The 25,786-nt window shown below is 40.1% G+C and overlaps 1 protein-coding gene across 1 annotated transcript; it reads right to left on the bottom strand.

Annotated features, from left to right (window-relative positions):
* Positions 1 to 6,722: 6,722 nt before the first annotated feature.
* On the bottom strand, positions 6,723 to 9,606 carry LOC145057651 (QWRF motif-containing protein 2-like). The gene is made up of 6 exons (XM_079005518.1): positions 8,070 to 9,606; positions 7,842 to 7,961; positions 7,614 to 7,730; positions 7,450 to 7,539; positions 7,249 to 7,356; positions 6,723 to 7,082 (listed from the first exon to the last, which is right to left on the bottom strand). The coding sequence occupies exons 1-6, from the start codon at positions 9,300 to 9,302 to the stop codon at positions 7,014 to 7,016; spliced, it is 1,737 nt and encodes a 578-aa protein (XP_078861644.1). The 5' UTR covers positions 9,303 to 9,606; the 3' UTR covers positions 6,723 to 7,013.
* Between the last annotated feature and the right edge of the window lie 16,180 nt (positions 9,607 to 25,786).

Here is a 25,786-nt window from a genome sequence, read left to right as displayed (position 1 = left end):
TCAACATAAAGGAAAGTTGTAGTACTTGTCGATAGCTACACATGGATATAAGGAACGTCGAAAACGGAGCTCGTATGAAGAAGTTACACAATTTACAAAAATCAACATCACACAAACTTATAGAATGGGCATTATAGACCAGGGAGAACAGACATGTGTCAGCATGAGAATGGGCCACGACGACAGAGCACGACACGCTCCATAAAAGCACAGTGTACCCTTATAAATTTCGACTATAAATGCCACATCATGTCTCATTTGATTTCCACAACAAGACCAACACTTTTGTGATCCTTCCTTCCTTCTTATTTCTTAAGAAAAAAAATTATCTTCTTTAAAATTATTATTTAGCTTAATATTCTCCCTCGAATTCGAGCAGTCCCGAGCCCCTCGCTACTTTCGACAAAATATCGATTAAAGCACGCTACGAGAGTGAGTTTGTGGCCCACTCTTACGTTTTTCAAATGTTTTACGCGCGCGCGGTAGGGGGGGATGGGGACATTATCATTATCATAATTATTGCTACTTATATATATATATATATATATATATATATATATATATATATATATATATATATATATATATATATATATACTATTAGTGATTTAATTATACCTAGAACCATTAGGATGATATTATACTTGGTAGTACCTTGCCAATCTTTTAATGATAATATTATGCCTAGTTGTTACTCTGACCAACTTTTAAGGATTATATTATACTTAGTCATTATGTTAGCCAATTTACTTGGAAAACATTATACCTAGCTATTACTTTGGCTAACTTTCAAGCACAACGTCGTACTTAGTCGTTATGTTGGCCAATTTTATGTTGGCAAACATTATTCCTAGTTATTACTCTGACCAACTTTCAAACACAACATCGTACCTAGTCGTTATGCTGGCCAATTTACTATCAAAAACATTATACCTAGTTATTACCCTAGCCAACTTTTAAATACAAGATTGTACTTAGTCGTTACACTGGCCAACTCACTAGGAAAGTAGTATACCTAGTCGACACCCTGGCCAACTTTTGGGATAACATTGTACTAGTAGTTAGAATGTTCGGATATCATACAGAATAAACTATAATTATATATAAATATGTAATAAGTATAACTAACGAAAAACAAAGCCACGATACGACTACACAGAAACAACCATGATACAGCTATACGAAAATAAAATAAGCTAAACTAACTCAAATATATGTATATTATAATATATATTAAATACAACTAAAGATAACAACGAAAAGTAAGATACACGATATGACGACAACACATTACACATTAAGGCTAAACTAAATAGTTGTTAAATGAGACACTTCACTCTTTTTAAACCTAATTAGTTTCTAGCCATACCCCAACCTATAATCATGGATCTTCACAACAAAGTATCGTGCATGGCATTAGTTAATCCGAGAATCGATTATAAGGAACTCATTGTAACATTGTCCATCACCCTTAAATTGATAAGTAGTACATACTATATGTAATAATACTACGGACATTCGAAAAAAAGGAACATCTTAAGCATCCAGTTCTAGGATACTACAATATCCTATTAACCCACCTCCCTATGTTAACCTACCTCAATAAGACAGTTACTTGTTAACCTACCTTTTGAGATACAAGAAGCAAGATAGAAACATACAATAAGAAATGCCTAATGTCGTACATTTGATAGGGAGACGCCTAAAAAGAATGATAGTAAACAATAACCATAAGATAGAGTAAGAAAGAAATAGTACCTACAAACAGTCGAATCTTACTCTAAAAACCATAGAGGCCAAAATACTTTTATAACTAAATATAGTTATGTATAGAAATTATTTTCAAAATATAAAACCTATGAACTCACCAACATTATGTTGACATTTCAAAACCCACATGTATTCCTAGAATACTGTGAGATAGAAGATTGCACTCCCCGAAGAAGCGATTTATTGATGGAGCTACTAGAAGCTTAGTATCGTTTATTATCATGGCTAACTGTAGAGGCGCCTTTTTATTAGAGATTCTAATAAAACATATCATGATGTACTATTTTTTACATAATGAAGGTAATATTTATGTTACATCTTGTTTTGTCCTGTTCAATGTATGTTCAATATTTTTGATCCAACATCCTAACGTCGCACGGCTCGAAGATCCGCCACCGACCGAGGGTGTGACATGTCACTATATGATTCGTTTATCTGTTACAAGTATTTATGTTACATTTCTTTGGCAACCGTTAGTTGGCATATGTTTATAAATACATTTCAAGTAGTTGAACAAAATGGTACAAGTGTTGAGAACTTCTCCACTAACGTACCTTGATCTTTGTGTCCTGTTGTTCGATTGATCGACTTCGACCAACGTTGGCGGTTGGGGTCATCTTTTACACTTTCTCACCGTTCTTTTGACTCGTCCAACGTTAATTTAAGTGAATTTTATGATATTAATTTAGAGAATTAAATATCATCCTACTTTTCTTCCTAATTATCTTCCTACCCATTTAAAAATATGACAAGTGTCCTAAAATATCATTAATTTTATCTAAACATGATATTTGTCACCATTTCATGTGGGTAGGAAGATAAGTAGGAAGAAAAGGTAGGAGGATATTTAATTTCTCATTAATTTAACTAAGATGGAAAGTGTGACTTCTCCCGAAATTCAAATGAAGGAACCTCTAGTTGTTCCAAAAACAGAGGATCAAATCGAAAAGGAAAAGCAACAATCAATGTAAAGATCATCGAAGTCGGTGAGGAAATTGACAAAGTTGCGAGGATGTTCGTGAAGAAACATAAAGAGTGTGATATGGAGTTGGGTATGGAAAAGTTGGTTAAAATGGAGTGGAGAATATTTGACCCAAGATACCAAATGTCTATTTTGCTTTTTAGTGAAAGCTTCGATATTACAAAATTTTGCTTGTCTTTCGAATTCTGGTTTTCCATTCCCTCCACCAGGTTTGTATTTTTTTTACTTTGATTATTAAATACATTATATATTTTTCATATAACAATTGCATCACTTACATTTACAGATAAATGTTACCTTTGAGACGCTGTATACACCACACTCATGTGTTAACTAAGAAAGAAAGATTCAACCATGCTCATGCACATACCTTATTCACTAGTCCACGAGTGTTGGTCTATATGGTGCCACATACACGAACACTAGTGCATTAACCAAAACATCATAACCTCTACTGCAATATAAGGTATTGTTTAACCGATTTTCGATACCACCGTACATTAATTAAGGAGGAAAGGTTGAACCATGCTCGCGTACAACTCAAAAGTGTTATTGAGCGCACTTATAGTGTTTTGAAGACGAGATTCCTAATCCTAAAGCAAATAGCTTCTTATCCTCTTCCAATACAAAAAGACATAGTGATTGTTTTGTAACACATAATTTTATAAGAATATATAGTATTTGTGACATCCTCATTTTCACGGACAGAAAAGACCGATTTTTGTTTATGCTTTATAAAAATCAGAGTACTTCTTTTCATAAAAATGTTGCGGAATTTGTTCCCAGAAAAATACGATAAATACGTTACCAAAACATTTTCGAAGAAATGTATTTTATTCATTTTAAAACGTTTGGGATGTTATTGTCAATACAGGAACATAAGCATAAACGGAACTTACATTTATTTACACTAGTGATCTACATCTCTTTAATCTCTCAGTGTAATGTCACTTCATATCGACACATGTGATATAAATAAATTGAGTGGGTCAGGTTGGGAAACCTGGTGAGTACATAGGGTTTTCAACCCACAATAATATAATTATTATGTTTAATCATTAAATAGTTAACCCAATTACCCATCCCCATTATCTTCTTTATTCTTAAGGATTTACCCTAAGAATCAGCTATTTCTTGTTCATTCATTCCTAAGAAGTATCCTACGGAATAGGTATGAATTCCATCGTTGTAAATGACACATCTGTCAGGCACAACTGCTAGTTCTGTCACTTAGGCGCAACTGCCAAAATTGTGACATTCTCTATGGGGCGCATCTGCCGGAATAGTCCTTTTAGGCGCATCTGCCAGGGTTATGAGGTTCTTTATTAGGCGCTTCTGCCGGCAGAGTCCTTTAGGCGCATCTGTCAGGGTTTTATTGACAGTATCGTTTTCGAGAGTCCATTCGCAATACATATCAATGGGTTTTTAGAGTACACCGGTGAACACATCGTTCACAACACCTACAGGTTGCGAGCCTGCTAGTGTTCCACTGGACTGTCTAGAATAGTCCGTGGTTATCATCCATACTCTACTGAATGACAGGGCCATCATTTGGGAAAAAAGGCTTCTCACATCGTCCACCTCTTACCCTCACCTCGCGGTCTATTTCACCTCTCAATTCATCATCCAACTCATATTTCATCTATTACTTCTACCCATGTCTTACCCCAACATTTTCGTAGATATATAATACATACATAGTTTAAATCATTTAAAACATGTATAAAATCGTTCATCTAGCATAGACAACAAGTACTCAGTTAATATGCACACATAGCACGTAATTTATATAAAATACTTCATATCTATGTGTAAGATGAAACGGGCCATGCACTCACTTGATTAGGTGGTGACTCGGTACTTGAACAACACTTCGTTATCTCAAAACAATTTTTTTTCCTTGACCAAAACCTAGTATTAATATCACTAGAATTTAGTTTTAACGTTAATCGCGACTAATTAATAGTCTAGCTATTATTACTATTATATAAGCGTTAAATAACACTCAATATAACTCATAATAATAGCCCAAATAGTTATTTTAAGGTCCTAATAATGTTACTATAATTAAATATAGTATAGGCGTAACTCACTTACAGCGGGTTTTTATTAAAAACCGGGCTTCGCTGGAGCAGCGTTTCCGAGCCGAAAGCTTTTCTTCTCGGAGCCGTCGGGCGCTCCGGGGCTTTCTTCTCGTGATAGGGAGGTTCCCTAGACTTGGGAGGGGTTTAGGGAGGTTATAGAGAAGTTAGAGAGAGAAAGAAAGGTTTGAAGGTGTGAGGAAATTATGAAGAGTTCATCTCTTATTTATAGGAAGTGTATAGTAAAGTAGTCTCCAAGCTTCGTCCGTAACTTTTGCATACGAGCTCTGTTTTTGTCTGTCTTTTTATCGTTGAGTTCCTATTAATGAGATCTTCAACTTTCATTTAGACCTCGTTGGCTAATTCTCATTCTATCTCGGATTTACAAAACTGTATCGAATTCGCCGCGCTCGAAAAGTAGAGACTAAGCTTCGTCCATAACTTTCGCATACGAGCTCCGTTTTTGTCTGTCTTTTTACCGTTGAGTTCCTATTAATGAGATCTTCAACTCTCATTTAGACCTCGTTGGCTAATTCTCATTCTATCTCGGATTTACAAAACTGTATCGAATTCGCCGCGCTCGAAAAATAAGGACTAAGCTTCGTCCATAACTTTCGCATACGAGATCTGTTTTTGTCTGTCTTTTTACCATTGAGTTCCTATTAATGAGATCTTCAACTCTCATTTAGACCTCGTTGGCGAATTCTCATTCTATCTCGGATTTACAAAACTGTATCGAATTCGCCGCGCTCGAAAAGTAGGGACTAAGCTTCGTCCATAACTTTCGCATACGAGCTCTATTATCGACGTTCTTTATATCCACACGTTGGTATTTACGAGTACTACAACTTTCATTTAGATCTCGTCGGCTAATTCTCACTCTATCTCAGAATTTACAAAACTGTATCGAATTCGCAACGCTCGAAGAGTAGGGACTAAGCTTCGTCTATATCTTTCGCATACGAGCTCCGTTTTCGACTGTCTTTTTATCGTTTAACTCCTATTAACGATATCTTCATTTATCATTTAGATTATTTTGGCTAAAAATCGACCGATCTAAAATTCAGATTTCGGGCTGTGCACTGTTATGCTAAATCTTAGAAAAATCATAACTTCCTCATACGAAGTCAGATTTGGATGTTCTTTTTATGCACACTATCGGTTTAACATATACTACGACTTTCAGTTAGATCGCTAAGGCTAAATCTTGCTCTATCGTAAATTCACTATTTACGCCTCCCGGTATCGTGTCGGTTCCGTCGCTAAACTTCAACGGGTCATAACTTCTTCGTTATAACTCGGATTTCGACGCTCTTTATATGTACGGAAACCTTGTAACATATACTAAAACTTGGTTGAGATTATTTATTCTTAATAATCTTTTGTCGAAAAGTCATTTTCGACCCCTATTGCCTCTAAATTGACTAGCCCGGATCTACGAGCGTTACAGTATTCATGATCAGTTATTTATGGACTTTAAATAAGACACTATGTTTAGTAGTGAAGTACAAGATTGAGAAAATGATGACCAAAATGCACTCGATGTTCAATAGGGTAACCAAGCCATTGAAATATATGGCTACTTTACGTGACAAAATTGTTAATCAATTATATTAAGTTTATATGCAAAAGATTATTTTTAAGTTTTTATGACATTTTTTATATAATTATACAAGTTCAGTAATCATTCATTAATCACTAAAAACATTTTCATCATTAAGACATAGACATTCATATGCTAAACAAACATCAATTTATAATCTAGATATAGATTCATACATAACCTATGCATCATTCAAATATAAATTGTCCAGACGTTACCAAAGAGCCCTTTACCCTTCAATTGTGAGAAGGCAAAGTAGTAAAGTACATACCCATCAAAACCAAAGGAAAAATCAAATAGAGCTTCAGAAGAAAATTTCGACAAAAAGATAATATATTTGCATTAAAAATAAAAGTTTACATGTATTTTCTAACCTATACGCAAATTGTTCCCATCTAATCCTAAAGATAAAAAAAAAAAAGGAACAATATACAAATGAAAGAACAAACATATGCATACATGACACTCACCTACTCTCTCGTTTATTGACTTAGCTCCATGATAAAGGGCAAAGTTGGAATTTCCAGTATTGTGTTAGTAATTTGTTTTTCGGTAAGTGGTCAAAGCGACATCACCTTCACAGTCTTGTCATTGTACCCGGACGTACAAGTTGTAATGCATGTGCTCTCAGACTACATTCTTGCACCTATGCACAAAGAAATATCCACTTAATATAAAAAGTCTCGGTCGTTTTACGAATCTGTCCTCATTTACTTTTTTTTTTTCATTCCATTTTCATATGAGTTCCTTTATTTTCTCAAATATTTTTTAAACCCTTCATAGGAAAAAAGAAAACCACTAACAAGACTTGCCTCAAAGAGTGTTGATGTTGAAAATAGATCCTTGCATTGATCAAGCAAAAAGCATTCGCTTTTTGTTGTTTGTTGAAGTTCAAATGCCAAAAAATTCACATTCTCCACCTGTTTTAATAAAATGTTTTAATAAAATGTTTCATGTAGAGAAAACAGAAGTTGAAAAAAGAAAGATTCATGGAGTTGGTTGTTCCACTTCACCTTAGTTACTAAAGAGCATATGGAGACTGATATTGTCTGCATCACATCAACAGCTGAGAAAATGGCGTCTTTCAAATTTTCAACATCAGCCTGTAAAATCAATGAATGTAACAATTTTTTTTACAGTTTTACTTTTTAAGATCATTAAGATTTGAAGATCATACCTTTGCACCACATACAACTGGAAGACAAAGAGAGCTAGACTCCAGAAGCTTAATAGCCCCACCTAAGGAGATGGAGTGATCCTTTTCATTTTGATCCCATTCATCCAAATATGGCATCTCCATTTGTCAAAAACATACGATCAGAATTAAGAACACTATTTTATATTAAAAATAGGGGAAAATCAATAACAAAATGAAAGTGACAATGAAGTGAATTGGCATTCTAACTTGTTTCTTGAGGATAGAGTGCAACTTCAAGTCCTGATTCAGCTGTTGTATCTGTAATCTTTTGGATATGACAGAATGCCACATCTTTGAGATAGTCACCCATGCGTTATACAGACTTTTCTGAAAGAAATAGTAATGGTTTCAGATAAAAGTTACAGAAAGGATAACTGTATGATATCTTTATGGTGGCGAAGATCAATTGAAAACTCAAAATTCGGTGGCTGTTACCTGAGCAGTTGCTTGCTGGACAACCATGGCAGCATCTACTTTAGCATTTGCAAACCGCCATTGCAGATGTTTGTTATGAAACAGTCTTAACGCATGTGCATCAACAAGCTTGTTCTCTCCCACCTTCCCTCTCCTTCTGTCAGCAGAAAAGTTGAGAATTGAAGGTGTGTTTAGCAAATTACTTTTAGATCGTACTCCATTGCGCATTGAAAATGGATTGGGATTCGGCTTGTGCTTCGATGCAGGGAGTGGAATAGCTCCGCCGACTGGAAAAGATGGTGATGCTCGTCGGGAGAGTTTGGGACCATCATCTAAAATCTTATATCCGGAGATCAGCTTATTGCTATTGGACAACGGTGGTGAAACAGACTCTGGTTGCACTCGTCTAAGCAGATTAATAGTTTCTTGCCAAAACCTAGCCGGAACCACCACAGCACGACGCCCTCCACCTCGAACATTACACAGGGTGCTCCCGGAGGAAATACTCTCTGTATCGGAAAAGGCATGATCGGAATTATCAGAATCATATACAAGCTTATTAACAGTTTCGTCGATCTCTGGAATCTCTGTATTACGTTTCAGTTTCGTCTCGATGAATTTTCGTAAAGCCCTATCAGCACCGGCTGTTCCAGTTCCAGTTCCAGATCCACTTAATTTCGTTTCAATCGGCTGCGAAACATCGGAAGTCTTAGCCGGCGTCGCTACAGCCTTCCTCCTTTCCGGTGTACGATTTCTCAATCCATTGTGCACCGGCTTCGCCGCCTTGCTAACCGGAAGTGCAAACGATTCACCTTGAAACGAAACCAACAAACTCCTTGCAGACGTTTTCGTCACCATCTTCGCGCTCGCTGACGTCACAACTGTACGTAAATTTCCAGTATGACGCCGTTCCGCTGATTGATCTCGCTTATTACTCACCGCAGACACTGTCGTTACGGAATTCGTTCGAGAAACAATCGGCGACGGAATCCGCCTCCTAGGAGTACACACAGAATTTGGAGACGACGACGTTGTTGTAGAAGAGGAACACGACGACGATGGAGATGACATCGTTGTAACTGTATCAGGAGGTGAAGAAGAACCAGAAGACGAGTACCGTGACAGAGGAGGACCATTGTTGTCACTCTTTGAAGGCAATAGCGGCGCACGCTTCGACCTTGCCGGTGCCGGAGCCCGTGATGAGACCTTAAGATTAGGTGTTGTATCGGTAGAAGACACAGCAGCAGCAACCATTATCTCGCATTTCTCTAACCAAAATGTGCAAAACAAATCTCTAATTCCAAGACAATAGCAAATCTGGTAACTCAAATGATATATGGTAATGAATGAAATCGAAACAGATAGAACGTTATTTAGAATGCATAATGCATTGATGGTGACAATGGGAATATGGCTGTTTTCCGGCGAGAAGACGAGAGAGAAGATTTTGTTGAAGGAATGTGTGTGTACGTGTGTGTGATCAAGATATATATAGTTGTATAATTATAATCAAGAGTGTTGGAATCTTCTGTTATATTATAGTCACCATAACATCAATGAAAATGTGTTTTAATTGCATTAATTATTATATGGTACATCGACACCATTTAACCTAGATGATAATATTTTTTGATTAAATGGAATTTTGTCGTTATACCAGTTGGTTGTGTGTTTGTTGTTGCATCACTCAATTTGTGGGTGGTTTAGTTAATAAATACAAATTACTTTAGTCAAATCATATTATCTAAAGATAATTTACTTTAGTTTAATTAAATTTGAATTATTTCTATAACAATTCTATGGTTTTCAACTTTTCATGTAGTAATATCAGTGGAAATAATTATAGAAAAAAGATGTTTGGAGGAAGATGTGACATAAAAATGGTGGTTAAGAAGTGGTAGATGATAACAACTAAAAATATAAATAAAACTGAGACTAAAATAACTTCATGTTGAAGAATGTTAGTGCATGTACCAACCAACTTTTAGCTACTTGCCATTACCAGTTCGGAAGCAGATGTTTCAATTTTTGTTTACCAGCTTGAAATAATAGCACAACTACTTATTACTATATTAAGGATAAATTTAATAACGACAATAAAATATATTATTGTAGCAATTTACTCATTTGTTTTTGTGGACAGACATGTAATTATTAATATTGACTATTTCTTTTTTGTATCATAAAATCAAGCCTTTGCAACTATAAAAAGTTTTACAAAATAGTTTAATATATATGAGCTTTTGGACTCTATTAAGAAAATCTATAACATCGTAAAATCACATGTTTTAGATTGTAACCAAAACAATGGTTTCATTGATATTTTTTAAACCACCACCATTTGATGCAACACATAATGTGCTCCAATGTATAATGGATTAATGGATTGGTTGTATAATAATACATTTAGAACATCTTTACATACAAACAATGGACATGTTTAAACTTTAAACACATATAATTGAAATCATTAACGTGCATACACCCTAACGACAAGTCTCCATACTTTTTTTAAGAAACAACCTAAGGAAAGACTACATGTAGCACCATCATTGCCATGATCCAGTTCGGGAGATGGATCTTGTTGGATTAGGTGTCTAAGCCCATCGGAATAGTCTTCCTGCATCGTTGGGGTATAGTGGTTTCATCATCTGTTTTGGTAAGAAGGTGGTGGCCTAAGGGGGAATTTATGGATTCTAGCACTACTGACGCAAGAAGAGGAGCGGTAGCAGAAGGATACGGGTGTAGTTAGGGATGAGCAAAAGGACCGAACCGGCCGGAACCGGACTCGACCCGGGAACCGGCTTCGGCCAAAATCAAGAACCGAACCGGCCCGGCGGTTCTATCGATTCCGGTTCTACCGGTTCCCGATTCTTGTCGTGTCTTCAAATGTTGGAACCGGTCCTTGAAAAATAGCATCATACGGTTCTGATTTTTGTCGGTTCTACCGGTTCCGGTTATATCGGTTCCGATTTCTACCGGTTGCCGGTTCAAAAAATCCACAAAAATAACGTCCTAGTCCCGGCCCAACCGGTTCCATCGGGTTCCGGTTCCGGTGCCGGTTCCCCGGTCCATATGCTCATCCCTAGGTGTAGTCGCATGGGTCGTTTAACCATTGGAGGTTTCAAGAGAATTGTATTCTTCGCATGGGTCGTGCTTGATTAGAGTTCAGTGGTTCTACGAGGATTCGTCAGCCAAAGTAAAAGTTAAGGATTCTAGTCGCCAACATGGAAACCCAAGGAGTTGGTATAATCTCGTGGAAGGTGAATTGAAGTATCGAACTCGATCCGATTCCAAGAGTACTCTTCAAGATTTCAGAGGATAGGCAATCTAGGGTTTAACAGGTTAGTGATCACTAGCATTTGTAAGCACATGTTGTCATCTGTGGATTATTAGAAAGCAAGAAGGATTGGGAATCCTTCAATTCTCACGTGCCGTGAAGACTTAGTTGAATCTAAGTAGGGGAGAATCGATCAGGTATTCAGGAGTAGAAATTGTTGTGAAACTGGGATGAGTTTCGCATCCCCGTCAGGGGGAAGGGCGGTCGAGTGGCCGTCTAGGTTGAGGATTGGGTGAGTTGGGAGTTCGGAAAACGTTCCAACATTTGGTTTACGCTTTTCCTTGGCATCGGATAGTAGGTTTCGGGAACCAGGTTAAAGCTCCAGGTAGTACTCGAGTTCAGTTGAGTGTTAGGACGAGTGTGTGTTCGACTTAGTATGGAAAGTGTTGTAAGACTGTGGGGTAGCCGTAGCATTCACTAGCGACCAGGTAGTGTGGGAAGTGTTGTAAGTCTGCGGGGGTAGCCGTAACATTCACTAGCAATCAGATAGTATGGAAAGTGTTATAAGACTGCGGGGGTAGCCATAACATTCACTAGTGGTCAAGTAGTATGGAAAGTGTTGTAAGTCTATGGGTGTAGTCGTAGCATTCACAGGGTTGGCAGATAGTGTCGGAGTGTTGTAAGACTGCGGGTGTAGCCGTAGCATTCACAATGTTGGTAGATAGCGTGAGTGTGTTGTTAGATCGTTGAAGGAACAGTAGTAACCACCAGTTCAGGTGCAGCAGTGATGACGTGGCAAGTCCACAGATTGGGTTACGGAATTACATAGATGGATTAGATCTGACTGAGCCCGTGGGATCGCCACAATAGTCATGGGGACAAGGGAAGCAATGGGCCGCATAAGGTCGTTTGTGATAATGTGCTATCCTTAGTCATGTAGCAATCACCCTTAGCCTTGGATTGGGTGACATCATGACTCGACATATGGAGCTGATCAGCTAGATCAGAAGGTCGTTAGAGCCACAGTGGCAAGATAGCTAGTAGCAGCTATAGATAGGTGGGGATTTCGTTCGGAAATCGTGAGGGGCGACTGTATGGGAGCCTTTAGCTCAGTAACCAGGTAGGAACCCGGTATTTCGGATGATTGGCAAGCGAATTGAGACCAGGGAGGTCTCGGTTCATTTGGAACGCAGACAAGAGGCAACATAGTGTTCAGGCAGAAGTAGAGATGTGAGGATTCTGATGTGTGGAGTAGTTTGTTGATCGAAGGTGCTAAGTCACTTATAGTTGGATTAAATAATCTCAGAGTAATTGACTTGACCCTGTTGCGCAGCTCTCGTATGAGTCTAACCGTTGCAGGGATGTATCTTCTACTCGAAGGATAATCTGAGCCTTCTGGCGAGTATAAGTGTTCTGCAATGGTATGTGGTCAGCGACTTTGCTCCGTTCGAGATAGTAATGTGATCAGGGTTTGGAAAGCAAGTGGGATTGATTTTATTTAAGAGAGCGATGATTCGGTCTTCACCAGGTTTGAAGAATTATTCTAAGGATTCATTGAATGATTAGAGTTGGAAGGGTTATGACTGGGTTGCCATCAGTGCGAGCCCAATAAGGACTTGTTCAGCACAGGCGAGCTGTCGAGAAGTCAGATTATTGTAGATTTCAGGTCTCAGAAGGTGGAAGCGATTTCGTGGAAGCATGAGGTTTGTTTCTTCAGGATGGAATTTCGGTTTGAATTTCGATTATCTCGGGAAGGTTGTCTTATGCGCAGGATCATCGGTTGTGTTCCTTAGATCAGTAGTTTAGGATATGGTTTTTAGTAAGGAATGATTTCGAGGACGAAATCTAATTTAAGTGGGGGAGAGTTGTAATGCCCTGTTCCAAATCGCTTTCCTAATTCAGGACTGTGGCCTGAAGATAGGTTATCATAAGGCTTAGGGCCTTTAGAAGAGAGATATCTAGACCTTTTGGGTACAAATGATGTATTTGAGGTAATCTAGGAGTTTGGGTTGTGCATTGGAGCCAAGGGGCATATCGGTAAAGTGGCAGTTCGAGCTCTTTATGATTTTTGGATTTTCGTTCGGATGGTTTTGAGGTGAGGATGATTTGATAGATGTGTAGAGCTTCTCGCCACCTTTCCGTGGATATAAAGAATGTCAAAAATAGAGTTGAAACGAAGAAGTTATGGCCGTTTGAAGTTGGAGTAGTTCGGGTGAGTGATCGTTGACTTGTTGACCAAGTTCATTTAAGGCTCATGACGTGAGCATAAAGGGCTCATGACGTGAGGAGCGTCTGATACTCTAAAACCCTAATTTTTGGGTATTTAAAGGTATGAGATGATTAGGGTTGCTCCTCCTCAGCCTCTTTCACTCCCAAGACCTCTGGAAACCCTAATCTCAGTCCCCATTGAAGTCCTTGGTCATTTTTATGCTATAACCCTTAGATCTGGATTTTGGTGCAAGTTATGGGCTTCAAGTTTGTTTCTTGATGTTTATACCCATCTTTTGATCTAACTAGTATTTAAGTTATGTATTGGACATATGCGACTAAAAAGCTTCGATTTTTATGGTCCTTAGGGTCAAGGAAGACCCTCTAGACTGTCCCATGTTACGTCTTAATGGATTAAGAGCTTAATGCTCATTTTTTTGTCAGATCTGGACTCACGTGAGGAATGAAGCCTCACGACGTGAGTATGTATTCGAGGAAGTTCCTGGACTGAAACCACGACCTCACGACATGAGCATGAAGGGCTTACGATGTGAGCAGCCCCTGTGCAAGTTTTTGACTCTTTGATTGTAGGCTAGCTTAGTATTGTACTTGTCTTTTGGATTGGGCTCATAATGGGCTAAGGATTTTAGAGTAATGGACTTTTGGTTGGGCTTGCCATGCTAGGCTTGCCCTAATGGGCCTTGAATGATGAATTGGGCCTTAGTGGTCCCAATGTAGTTAGGCCTTGATTGGGCCCAATAGGCTTGGACCTTTGAGCCATCGGAAAAATCATTGTGTAACATTCCAAAAACACAGTCTGAAAAATTCATTAAATTTAATAATAAAAACCATAGTCAATAAACCTCATATAAAAATCGTAAACAATGTATCTCAAAATATTATAACAACTGTCAAGTATATCAGAGTATAAACATCCCAGGCTGAACAAATGGTGTGTGCAATGCAATCTTCCCCGAGCTCCTCTTTTGAAAACTGAGTACCTGAAACCAAAACTGAAACTGTAAGCACGAAGCTTAGTGAGCTCTCTCAAACTACCACATTCCATACAATAACATATAAAGCACATACTGGGCCTTGCCCACTGCATCGGATCGAAATCCGGAATTGCATAGGACCGAAGTCCAGAAACAAACCAGGGCCATGCCCTCTGCGTCGGACCGAAGTCCGGAAACTGCATCGGACCGAAGTCCGGAACTAACTGCATCGGACCGAAGTCCGGAACTGACTGGGACCTTGTCCCCTGCATCGGACCAAAGTCCGGAACTGACTGAACATAACATAGCATAAACATATCAACTAGCATGAACACATATACTGCATACTGCATTGGAACAGGGTCTGGAACACATAACACAAAACATGCTTGAATCACAAAGACACCAAGCACTCTAACTACTGCATCGGACCGAGGTCCGGAACTACTGCTAACTAAACGGGTCGGCATTGTGGCCATAGACCCGTTCCTACTAGAAGGAAACTCAGCTCACACTGTTGAAGTCCCGCAGACTTAGCCCCACACTGCTGAAGTCCCGCAGACTCGACCCCAGCTACTAAATGATAGATTCCCGATCTGTCAACATCAAAATAACACCCAATTAATAATTGGGTTCCACTACATAACTATAATTACATACTTTGGATAATTACTACATTACCCCAAGCTAGGCTTACCCAAGCCCAAGGTCCAAACCATAGGCCCAAAGTCAACTAGGGATCAAAGCCCAACATATGGCCCAATTTTCTAAATTGGGCCCAAACCTCTACACGGGCTTCCCTTAAGGCCCAATTGTCCACTCCAGTCCAACATGTTCCATTCTAAGGGCCCAATATCATACAACCCTCTAGGGCTTAACCCACTAAGGACTTAATTCATTAAGTCCATTATTGCTTAAATTTATTTCTGCCAATGATTATTATTTAATATTTCACTTATTAAATAATTATCGTGTGTGTCCTGATAATTTCTCAAATATTAGTATTTTCTCAATTATTTAATATTTCACTTACTAAATAAATGGCATGAAATAGTTTGGGCTTAATTCACAATCCAATCCCAATGGCCCAAAAGTGGGTCCAAATAAGTCCAAGGCCCAAATACTCATAATTAGGGTTTTCCACCCAAACATGGCCCAATAGTCCCAAAACCAATCTCTAAGCCCATTAGGGTTTGCTAGCGGGGCACCACCCACTACCACCTCGGGTAGTGGTGGTTGATGGCGGCTCGCGGTGGTGGTTACTATTATTTTTATTATTCATGCTAATTACAATTACAAGGTTTTTATCCAAAAATAAACACACACACACACTAACTAACACACACACACAGCCACACCATGGTGGTCGGCGGCGGTGCTTGGTGGTGGTGCCTTTTCTTGATTTTCCAGCCATCAAACCCAATCACACATCACCAAAATAACACTTATACGCCTTAACTGATTACAAAACAACTTCAAAACACACTCATGAACTTGAACAGAGCACACTTGTACTCACGTAAACATGAACAGGCCAGCTCTTCGAGGTGGTGAACGACGGAGCAGCAGCGGTAATAGCCTCGTATCGGCGGCAGCCACCATGGCGGGCTGCCATGGTGGTTCTTCATGCTTCCCACCAAACAGAAACCCACCACATGCACCCATAATCCTACCGCAAACCATAACTCAGCCACCGTTTCACGATGGCATGCGGCAGATAAGACGAAATAGAAGGCGAAAGGTGGCGACTCTCATCAGAACGACAGCAAAAGAAATGGAGAGGAGAAGAGAGAGATCCACGCGTCTTCACCCGAGAATAGAAACCGTGATAGGAGGTGGCGGCAACAACTGTAGGGCAGTCTAGCGAGCACATGGTGGTAGCAATACACATATCTTCGTTTCCCGGTGGCCCTGATGGTCGCCGGCAGCAAGAGTTCCAACGGGGTGTTGCGTCTTCGACAGTAGCGAGCAGCGGCGCCGATGATCGGGGGAAGAAAGGGGGTAGTGGCGGCTGGAAGTAGAGGATGGAGAGGGTGAAGGATGGTTAATGGCACTTAGGGTTAGGATTACGAATGAGCAATGCAACAGTTATATACCATGCCTTATCAAACTTCCTTCCATAATGGCAGGAATGGCCCCTCTCCATAATATTTTTTTTCTTAATCCAATATTTACCCTTTAGCCCTTGATCCCATAATTTCCTTTCATAATAAGTCCCGAAATTACCAACCAGCCGCCCTAAAGCCTTCAAACCTTTTCAATTTAAGTCCATTAATTACCAAACACACCCTGACTTCTGAAATCCTTTTCAAATTAAATCAAGAATTTACACTTTTAACCTCCAACTTCTAAATTCTTCACAAATTAGTCTGGGACTTACATTTATTAATTTATTTAAATAAACGGGGCGTTACAACTCTCCCCCACTTAAATTAGATTTCGTCCTCGAAATCATTCCTTACCATCCCTTATACGCCAAACCACTCTAGTAAAATGGTCACTATCCTGGGCAAACCCTGGCCCTACTAGGGTAGCCATGACCAATCTTCGCAAAGCCCTAAAACCCTCAGGTGAACAAATTCCTCGCAACAAGATTACATGTACTCTATCTGAAATTTGCTATCTCTAGATAATCTGAATCTCTAACAGGCCACTCATATTGAATCATCATAAATGAACCCCGCGATGGGTGACGAAGAATTACTCAGCAATCTGTTACGCTTATCTTACATGAGATCCTCAATTACCATTACTGTTGGAGACCCAAAACTGTCTGAATCCCTGATCTGCCTGAAAACACTGAACTGCCTGAAACACTGATTGTCTGAAACATTGAACTATCTGAACACTGAACTGCCTGAAACATTGAACTGTCTGAACACTGAACTGCCTGAAACTATATGCTGCCACATGGCTACTTCCCAACATCTACCGAGACCTACCTGGTCTCAGTTTTTCGTCAATCATCTAAAATATCGGGTTCCAGCCCAACTGCGGAGCCAAAGGACTCCCTACTTAGCCGCCTCACACAACTTCTAAACGAAATCCTTTTCTGGAACTAGTTGCTACTAGCTATCTCGTCACAGTGGCCCTAACAGCCTTCTGATCTAACTGATTGGTTCCATGCGTCGAATCCTGACGTCACCAAACCCAAGGCAAAAAGTGATTGCTACCTGACCATTGGTAGCCTTATGTCATAAATGACCTTAAGCAGTCCACTGCTTCCTTGCTCTCATAGTTGTAGTGGTGCTTCTATAGTCTTATCACTGGCTAACCAGGTCTAATCCGTCTGGGTAAATTCCGAAATCCAATTTGTGGATTTCCATCTCCTCACTGCTACACCCGAACTGGTGGGTACTACTGTCCTTCCCGCGTCCTAACAACGCACTCACGCTATCTACCAACCTAGTGAATGCTACGGCTACACCCGCAGACTTACAACACTTTATCACTAACTGGCTGCTAGTGAATGCTACGGCTACTCCCGCAGACTTACAACAATCTAACACTATTTGGCTGCTAATGAATGCTACGGATACACCCGCAGACTTACAACACTCTCCATACTGGATTGAACACGCGCTTGACCCGCACTCAACTGGACTCATGTCCTGACTGGAATCCCTAAACTGATTCCCTAAGGCTTGCTAGCAAACATTACAGGAAAACGATCTCCTCATTGGCAAGTTTTTCCGAACTTCCATCTCATGCTATCCTAAAACCATACAGCCGCTTATGTTGTCTTCCTTCCAAACAAGGATGCGAAACTTATCCCAGTTTCAAAACTGCTCCTACTTTTGAATCCTTGGATGATTCTCCCCCACTTTGATTCAACTTACATACTACAACACACAATTCTAGAAGGATTCTCAATCCTTCTTACCATTCTATGCCCAATCTGCTGAAACCACGCTTACCATTGCTAGTGTTTCAATACTAGCCAGTCCAAAAGATTACACCACCTCCAAGAACCCGAATAAATCTCTGGTAATAATCCGCTAAACCCAGGAAGCTCTTAATCTCAATTGGAGACCTCGGAATCTCCCACTGCATCACGGCCTCTAACTTGGCCGGATCGACTAGAATATCCTTCTGGTTGACAAGGTGCCCAAGAAATTGCACCTCGCGCAGCCAAAACTCACAATTGAAGAACCTTGCGAAAATTCTCTCCCTCCTCGAAGTCTCTAGCACCTCCCTCAGGTGCTTCTCGTGCTGCTCCTCAATCTTGGAATAAACCAAGATGACGTTGTACTTTCCCAATCCCGTAATCTGGGGAATTGCTCTATCACAATTCGCTAATGCTTCTCGGCATGCAATTGGCATATGACATCTCTTGAAAATATAATTTAGACACAAACCGAGGATAACTCAGGGTTACACTTATTCAAACCCTTGAAACGAAAGGCTCCCTTGTGCAGTTTCCCGCAAGTGCTGCACCGAATCTGAACCCGCTGGCCTCTCAGAAGCTGATCTGAAATCTATGGTCTCCTCCCGAGACCCCTCACTATAAGCAACTAATCTGGTTCCCTCTTACCAATGTGCTCCAAGTCTATATCTCGTTCTCAAGCTCAAGAAGTCATATCATTCAGGGTCTTGCACCCTGAGATACTCAGGATCTCCCTGCTATCATTCTACAGTATGTTCTGATAGCTTACCTTGTTCATTTCCTCATCTGTTGCATACTATGGTACCATATAAGCTCTTCCCGAGACTTGGCAGTGATCTCTGCCACAGTCTCAGTCTTCTGGTGGAGATCTAACAACTCTTGCTCCAACTGCTACGCCTTAATTGCCTAGGCACACTCTGCCCAGAATTTGGTCTAAAATCATCTCATGACATAACATCAACCGCATCATTACTCAACTCACTACCAAATTCTTCCTATCAATCTCATGCTCTATCCCTCAGGGGACAGGAAGTAAGTCAGATATTGTCTCCTTTCGAGACAACGTCTGGTACTAAAAGTGTTGGTGACATCTGCCAACTATCTGTTGCTAACAATGGGGTCCCTAATCCCCATGGCAATCTGAAGCCTCACAAACTCTGAATTCCCGAAACATCAACGTACGGGTCTTTATCATGACTGCTATCTCAGTGCATAATGCACTCGACCTCTCATCACAAATCTCTATAATGCCCTCCTTGATCCTACTGAGGATCATAGGAGTCTGGTCAATGATATTGTACATAATTCTCAGATGGAATGAACTCCCTCATCTGATCATCAATCTGCCCGACTCCAGAGTTCGAGCCTGATCCCTCGTCGACACCAGGACTACCATCTTGTCTACCACATAGCGTCGCTATACTCGGCAACATACCACCACTACAAGTTCCCTAGTCTTATCTCAGTCTTCCTTGATTCGAGTACGGATCCTCTGCTTTCAGTAGTACGGGCCCGTACTACCTTCAAAATCTATCTGTACTTTCCTCAAGTACTGCCTCGACTCCACCATGTCCCTTCTACTACTACTGCTAATCTCATGCTAATCTCATCCTAGGCTTGCCCTAGGGTAATCACCAACCCACTCTCTGCCATCAGCTGCATAAGAAGTCCCTGCTTTCTTCCCCTAACTAGCTCGCGAATACTATTACATATTACTCAGACTAGATAATTCTTCGAATGAGAGATCCTACCCTACAACGGTTGGACTCAAACAAGAGATGCGAAATAAAGCTAGGCCTAACCTTCTGAAATTATTTAGTCCTTGCAATATGTAACTTAACATATTCGTTTACTAGTTAGTGAAAGATAACTAGAACTCCTAAAAGCACAAAGCAAGCAGCATTAGGGCATTGAGTACACATAATCAAGCATATACTGCTCTGGTAATCATACTGACTAACCTGTACTAGCATGCAGTTCTCAATAAGCTGGTACACACATAATAGGTACATAAGGCATCCTTCCTAGATCCTTAGCCCTAAACTAGCATGCAGTTCTCATAAAGTTGATACACATACAATAGGCACATAAGGCATCCTTCCTAGATCCTTAGTCCTAATCTAGCATGCGGTTCTCATAAAGCTGATACTCATATCATAACATGAATTTGTATGGGTAATTTGGGAGTACTTACTTGAGCTCGGCTGGTTGCATGCACAACACCCTTTTCTCTTTTCAAAGTTCTTCTCTTTCTAAAAATTCTTTTCGCTTTTTCTAAAACTCTTTTCTTTTCTCAAAACTCCCTTTTTACAAAAACTTATTTTCCTTTTGAAAATTTCTATACCAATTCCTTAGTTTGAGTTCAGACACACCCGAAAGTGTGCCCGAATCCCTCAAACCAAGGCTCTGATACCAACTTGTAACATCCCAAAAACACAGTCTGAAAATTTCGTTAAATTTAATAATAAAAACCATAGTCAATAAACCTCATATAAAAATCGTAAACAATGTATCTCAAAATATTATAACAACTGTCAAGTATATCAGAGTATAAACATCTCAGGCTGAACAAATGGTGTGTGCACTTCAATCTTCCCCGAGCTCCTCTTTTGAAAACAGAGTACCTGAAACCAAAACTGAAACTGTAAGCACGAAGCTTAGTGAGCTCTCCCAAACTACCACATTCCATACAATAATAACATATAAAGCACATACTGGGCCTTGCCCACTGCATCGAATCGAAATCCGGAACTGCATCGGACCGAAGTCCGGAAACTAACTAGGGCCATACCCTCTGCGTCGGACCAAAGTCCGGAAATTGCATCGGACCGAAGTCTAGAACTAACCAGGGCCTTGCCCTCTACATCGGACCGAAGTCCGGAAACTGCATCGAACTGAAGTCCAGAACTAACCAGGGCCTTGCCCTCTGCATCAGACCGAAGTCCAGAAACTGCATCGGACCGAAGTCCGGAACTAACTGCATCGGACTGAAGTCCGGAACTGACTGGGACCTTGTCCCCTGCATCGGACCAAAGTCCGGAACCGAATGAACATAACATAGCATAAACGTATCAACTAGCATGAACACATATACTGCATACTGCATCGGAACAGGGTCTGGAACACATAACACAAAACATGCTTGAATCACAAAGACACTAAGCACTCTAACTACTGCATCAGACCGAGGTCCGGAACTACTGCTAACTAAACGGGTCGGCATTGTGGCCATAGACTCGTTCCTAATGGAAGGAAACTCACCTCACACTGCTAAAGTTCTACAGACTCAATCCCACACTGCTGAAGTCCCGTAGACTCGACCCCAGCTGCTAGATGATGGATTCCCGATCTGTCAACATCAAAATAACACCCAATTAATAATTGGGTTCCACTACACAACTATAATTACATACTTTGGATAATTACTACATTACCCCAAGCTTGGCTTACCCAAGCCCAAGGTCCAAACCATAGGCCCAAAGTCAACTAGGGATCAAAGCCCAACATATGCCCCAATTTTCTAAATTGGGCCCAAACCTCTACATGGGCTTCCCTTAAGGCTCAATTGTCCAGTCCACTCCAACATGTCGCATTCTAAGGGCCCAATATTATACAAACCTCTAGGCCCAAACTATGGCCCAATTTTCCAAATTGGGCCCAATCTTCCATTTGGGCCTTACCCTAAAGCCCAACTAAATATTCTAGTCCATAATCATTCTTGGATGGCCCATTATTGGCCCAATTACCAATTACCCATTTGAAAAGCCCAACTCAAGGCCCATGTGACATTAGGGTTTCACATAAAATGACAATTAGGGTTAAGTGTTTCTCACTTAACCCATTAAGGGCTTAACCCACTAAGGACTTAATTCATTAAGTCCATTATTGCTTAGATTAATTTTTTCCAATAATTATTATTTAATATTTCACTTATTAAATAATTCTCGTGTGTGTCCTGATAATTTCTCAAATATTAGTATTTTCTCAATTAGCCTATTAAGAACTTAGGTCCTGTTTGATAGTTACTGACTGAGAAAGTACTGACTCGGAAAGATCTGTCTGAGTAAGAAATTCTGACTGAGTAAGAAATCATGTGGTTTGATTGTACATCTGACTGAATGATGAAAATGACCATTTTACCCTGTTGCTTGATTGTACATCTCATTAATATATAACAACAATATTCTTCTTCTTATTCACAAGTTAATTAGTGCATCTCATTAATATAAGGTAATGAAGAAGGGCAGAAGAATTCTATGTCAAGTGAGAATATAAGCATAAAAAAACTAGTAAAACCAAATAAGAATATGTATCAAGAAACAAACACCTTCATTATCTATGTCAAGTGTCAAATTACAGTGAGAAATTTACAGCAGGGAAAAGAAAAGACGATATATAAAGAAGAATTATGCTATACATGTATAAAACAAAATGAAAGGTTGCACCATTATCCTTGCTATACATGTATAGAACAAAATGAAAAGTTGCACCATTATCCTTCAACTATCGCTCCATGAGATGATCTGGTTTAATCATGGGTCATCCACCATATCATTGGTTTTTGACAAAAATGACAGAATTGGTGTCCCTAATAGACAATTATCTATCAATCACAAATGCCTCAACATACAGCATACAGGAGGATCTTGTATACCTATTAATAAAATCTAAATATTGGTTCACACATTTTATCAAACATATAACATGCATCAGGAGCTCCAAAAGCTTAAAAGTTTTTCAACAATAAAAACATGTTTTCTTTGTTATTTAATACAAATTGCAGCTACAAATCAAGAAAATAAAAGCAACAAATATCGCAGGTTTCTCTCCCTCCTTGAAATTGAGCACAAGTCTAAAACAAAAGAAATATGATGAAATTGAGCACAGGGCCTAAATTCTTTGAGAATTTTTCAGAATTCAATGAAGAACCATACATGTTCAACAGAAAAATCATAAATCAAAACCTATATATTATCAAAAAATCGGACCCGATGAGAAGAGGAAAAAAGGAAGAAGCGTACCTGATGAGAAGGGGAAGGAGACTTCAAAAAATCAGAACAGATGAAAAAAGGATCGTCGACGATTGCTTGTTACGGGAGAAGAAAGAAGAAACGATGGAGTCGCTGATTTCTTCCTTCGGTAGGGCAAGGGTACAATTGGAAACCCTTCTCCCTTTCTTCCTCCTTTCTCAGTCAGTTGGTTTTTTCCATCTTACCCGATCGGATTAAGCTTTCCGAATCAGATGCCCCAAATTTAGTTTATCAAACATCTTTATCTGACCGAGTCAGCAAAAAATGTCTGACCTGACTCGGTCAGATGCATATCAAATAGGCCCTTAGTCAATTAAGTCCTTTATTCTACTAGATAAATGACATGAAATAGTTTGGGCTTAATTCACAATCCAATCTCAATGGCCCAAAAGTGGGTCCAAATAAGTCCAAGGCCCAAATATTCATAATTAGGGTTTTCCACCCAAACATGGCCCAATAGGCCCAAAACCAATCTCTAATCCCATTAGGTTTTGCTAGCGGGGCACCACCCACTACCACCTCGGGTAGTGGTGGTTGATGGCGGCTCACGGCGGCGGCCACCACCTTACGGTCGTGGTTACTATTATTTTTATTATTCATGTTAATTACAATTAGAAGGTTTTTATCCAAAAATAAACACACACACACACACACTAACACACACTAACTAACACACTCAGCCACACCATGGTGGTCGGCGGCGGTGCTTGGCGGTAGCCACCACCTCACGGTGGTGGCGGTGGCTTTTCTTGATTCTCCGGCCAACAAACCCAATCACAGATCACCAAAATAACACTCATACGCCTTACCTGATTACAAAACAACTTCAAAACACACTCAGGAACTTGAACAGAGCACACTTGTACTCACGTAAACATGAACAGGCCAGCTCTTCGAGGCGGTGAATGGCAGAGCAGTAGCGGTAATAGCCTCATATCGGCGGCAGCCACCATGGCGAGCTGCCATGGTGGTTCTTCGTGCTTCCCACCGAACAGAAACCCACCACACGCACCCATAATACTACTGCAAACCATAACTCAGCCACCGTTTCATGATGGCATGCGGCAGATAAGACGAAATAGAAGGCGAAAGGTGACGACTCTCATCAGAACGGCAGCAAAAGAAATGGAGAGGAGAAGAGAGAGATCCACGCGTCTTCACCCGAGAATAGAAACCGTGACAGGAGGTGGCGGCAATAACTGTAGGGCAGTCTAGCGAGCACATGGTGGTAGCAACCCACATATCTTCGTTTCCCGGTGGCCCTCATGGTTGCCGGCAGCAAGAGTTCCAGCGGGGTGTTGCGTCTTCGACAGTAGCGAGTAGCGGCGCCGGTGATCGGGGGAAGAAAGGGGGTAGTGGCGGCGGGAAGTAGAGGATGGAGAGGGTGACGGCTGGTTAATGGCACTTAGGGTTCGGGTTACGAATGAGCAATGCAACAGTTTTATATCGTGCCTTATCAAACTTCCTTCCATAATGGCAGGAATGGCCCCTCTCCATAATATTTTTTTTCTTAATCCAATATTTACCCTTTAGCCCTTGATCCCATAATTTCCTTTCATAATAAGTCCCGAAATTACCAACCAGCCGCCCTAAAGCCTTCAAACCTTTTCAATTTAAGTCCATTAATTACCAAACATACCCTGAATTCTGAAATCCTTTTCAAATTAAATCCAGAATTTACACTTTTAACCTCCAACTTCTAAATTCTTCACAAATTAGTCTGGGACTTACATTTATTAATTTATTTAAATAAATGGGGCGTTACACATTGATTCAGAGAAGTAGATTGGCTTTAGTAAAAGCCCCTTGTAAAGGTTTGGGCCCAATTTGGAAAATTAGGCCATTGATGGGTTTTTATGGATTATATAGTTTTGGGCCTTAATTATGGTCTTGTTGGGCCAAGGGTAAAATGGTCATTTTATGCTAAGATTTAGAGTATGGTTCATGGTGTAGAACTTAGTGGCTAATTGGATTTTTTGTTGGTAATTGTTAGTTTGGGAAGCCGTCGGGGCAGCAGCTAGGGAGTTCGGGCTACGAGTTTCAGCATTCGAGGTGGGTTACCTTCCAGTAGAGGTGGATCTAAGGCACCAATGTCGGCCCACCAGTAGGTGATTATGCATGAGATGATTGTCTTTGTGATAATTGTCTGGTTTGCGACTATCTGATATGCTCTATGTGCTAGGATGCTATGATATATGTTTTAGTAGTAGTAGGGGTGAAATAGTCCCCAAATACCAGTTGAAAGATACCGAAGGGGTAGTCAGTACCCATGCATGCCTAGAAGTATGTTCATGATATGATGTTATATGATAGTGGTAGCAGGGGGAATAGTCCCCATA

Source organism: Lactuca serriola, chromosome 6, assembly GCF_051521515.1.
Source record: "Lactuca serriola cultivar US96UC23 chromosome 6, Lser_US96UC23_V15, whole genome shotgun sequence".
Classification (NCBI taxonomy): domain Eukaryota; kingdom Viridiplantae; phylum Streptophyta; class Magnoliopsida; order Asterales; family Asteraceae; genus Lactuca; species Lactuca serriola.
The sequence above is the reverse complement of the archived record's forward strand: the minus strand, read 5'-3'. Positions and strand labels throughout refer to the sequence as shown.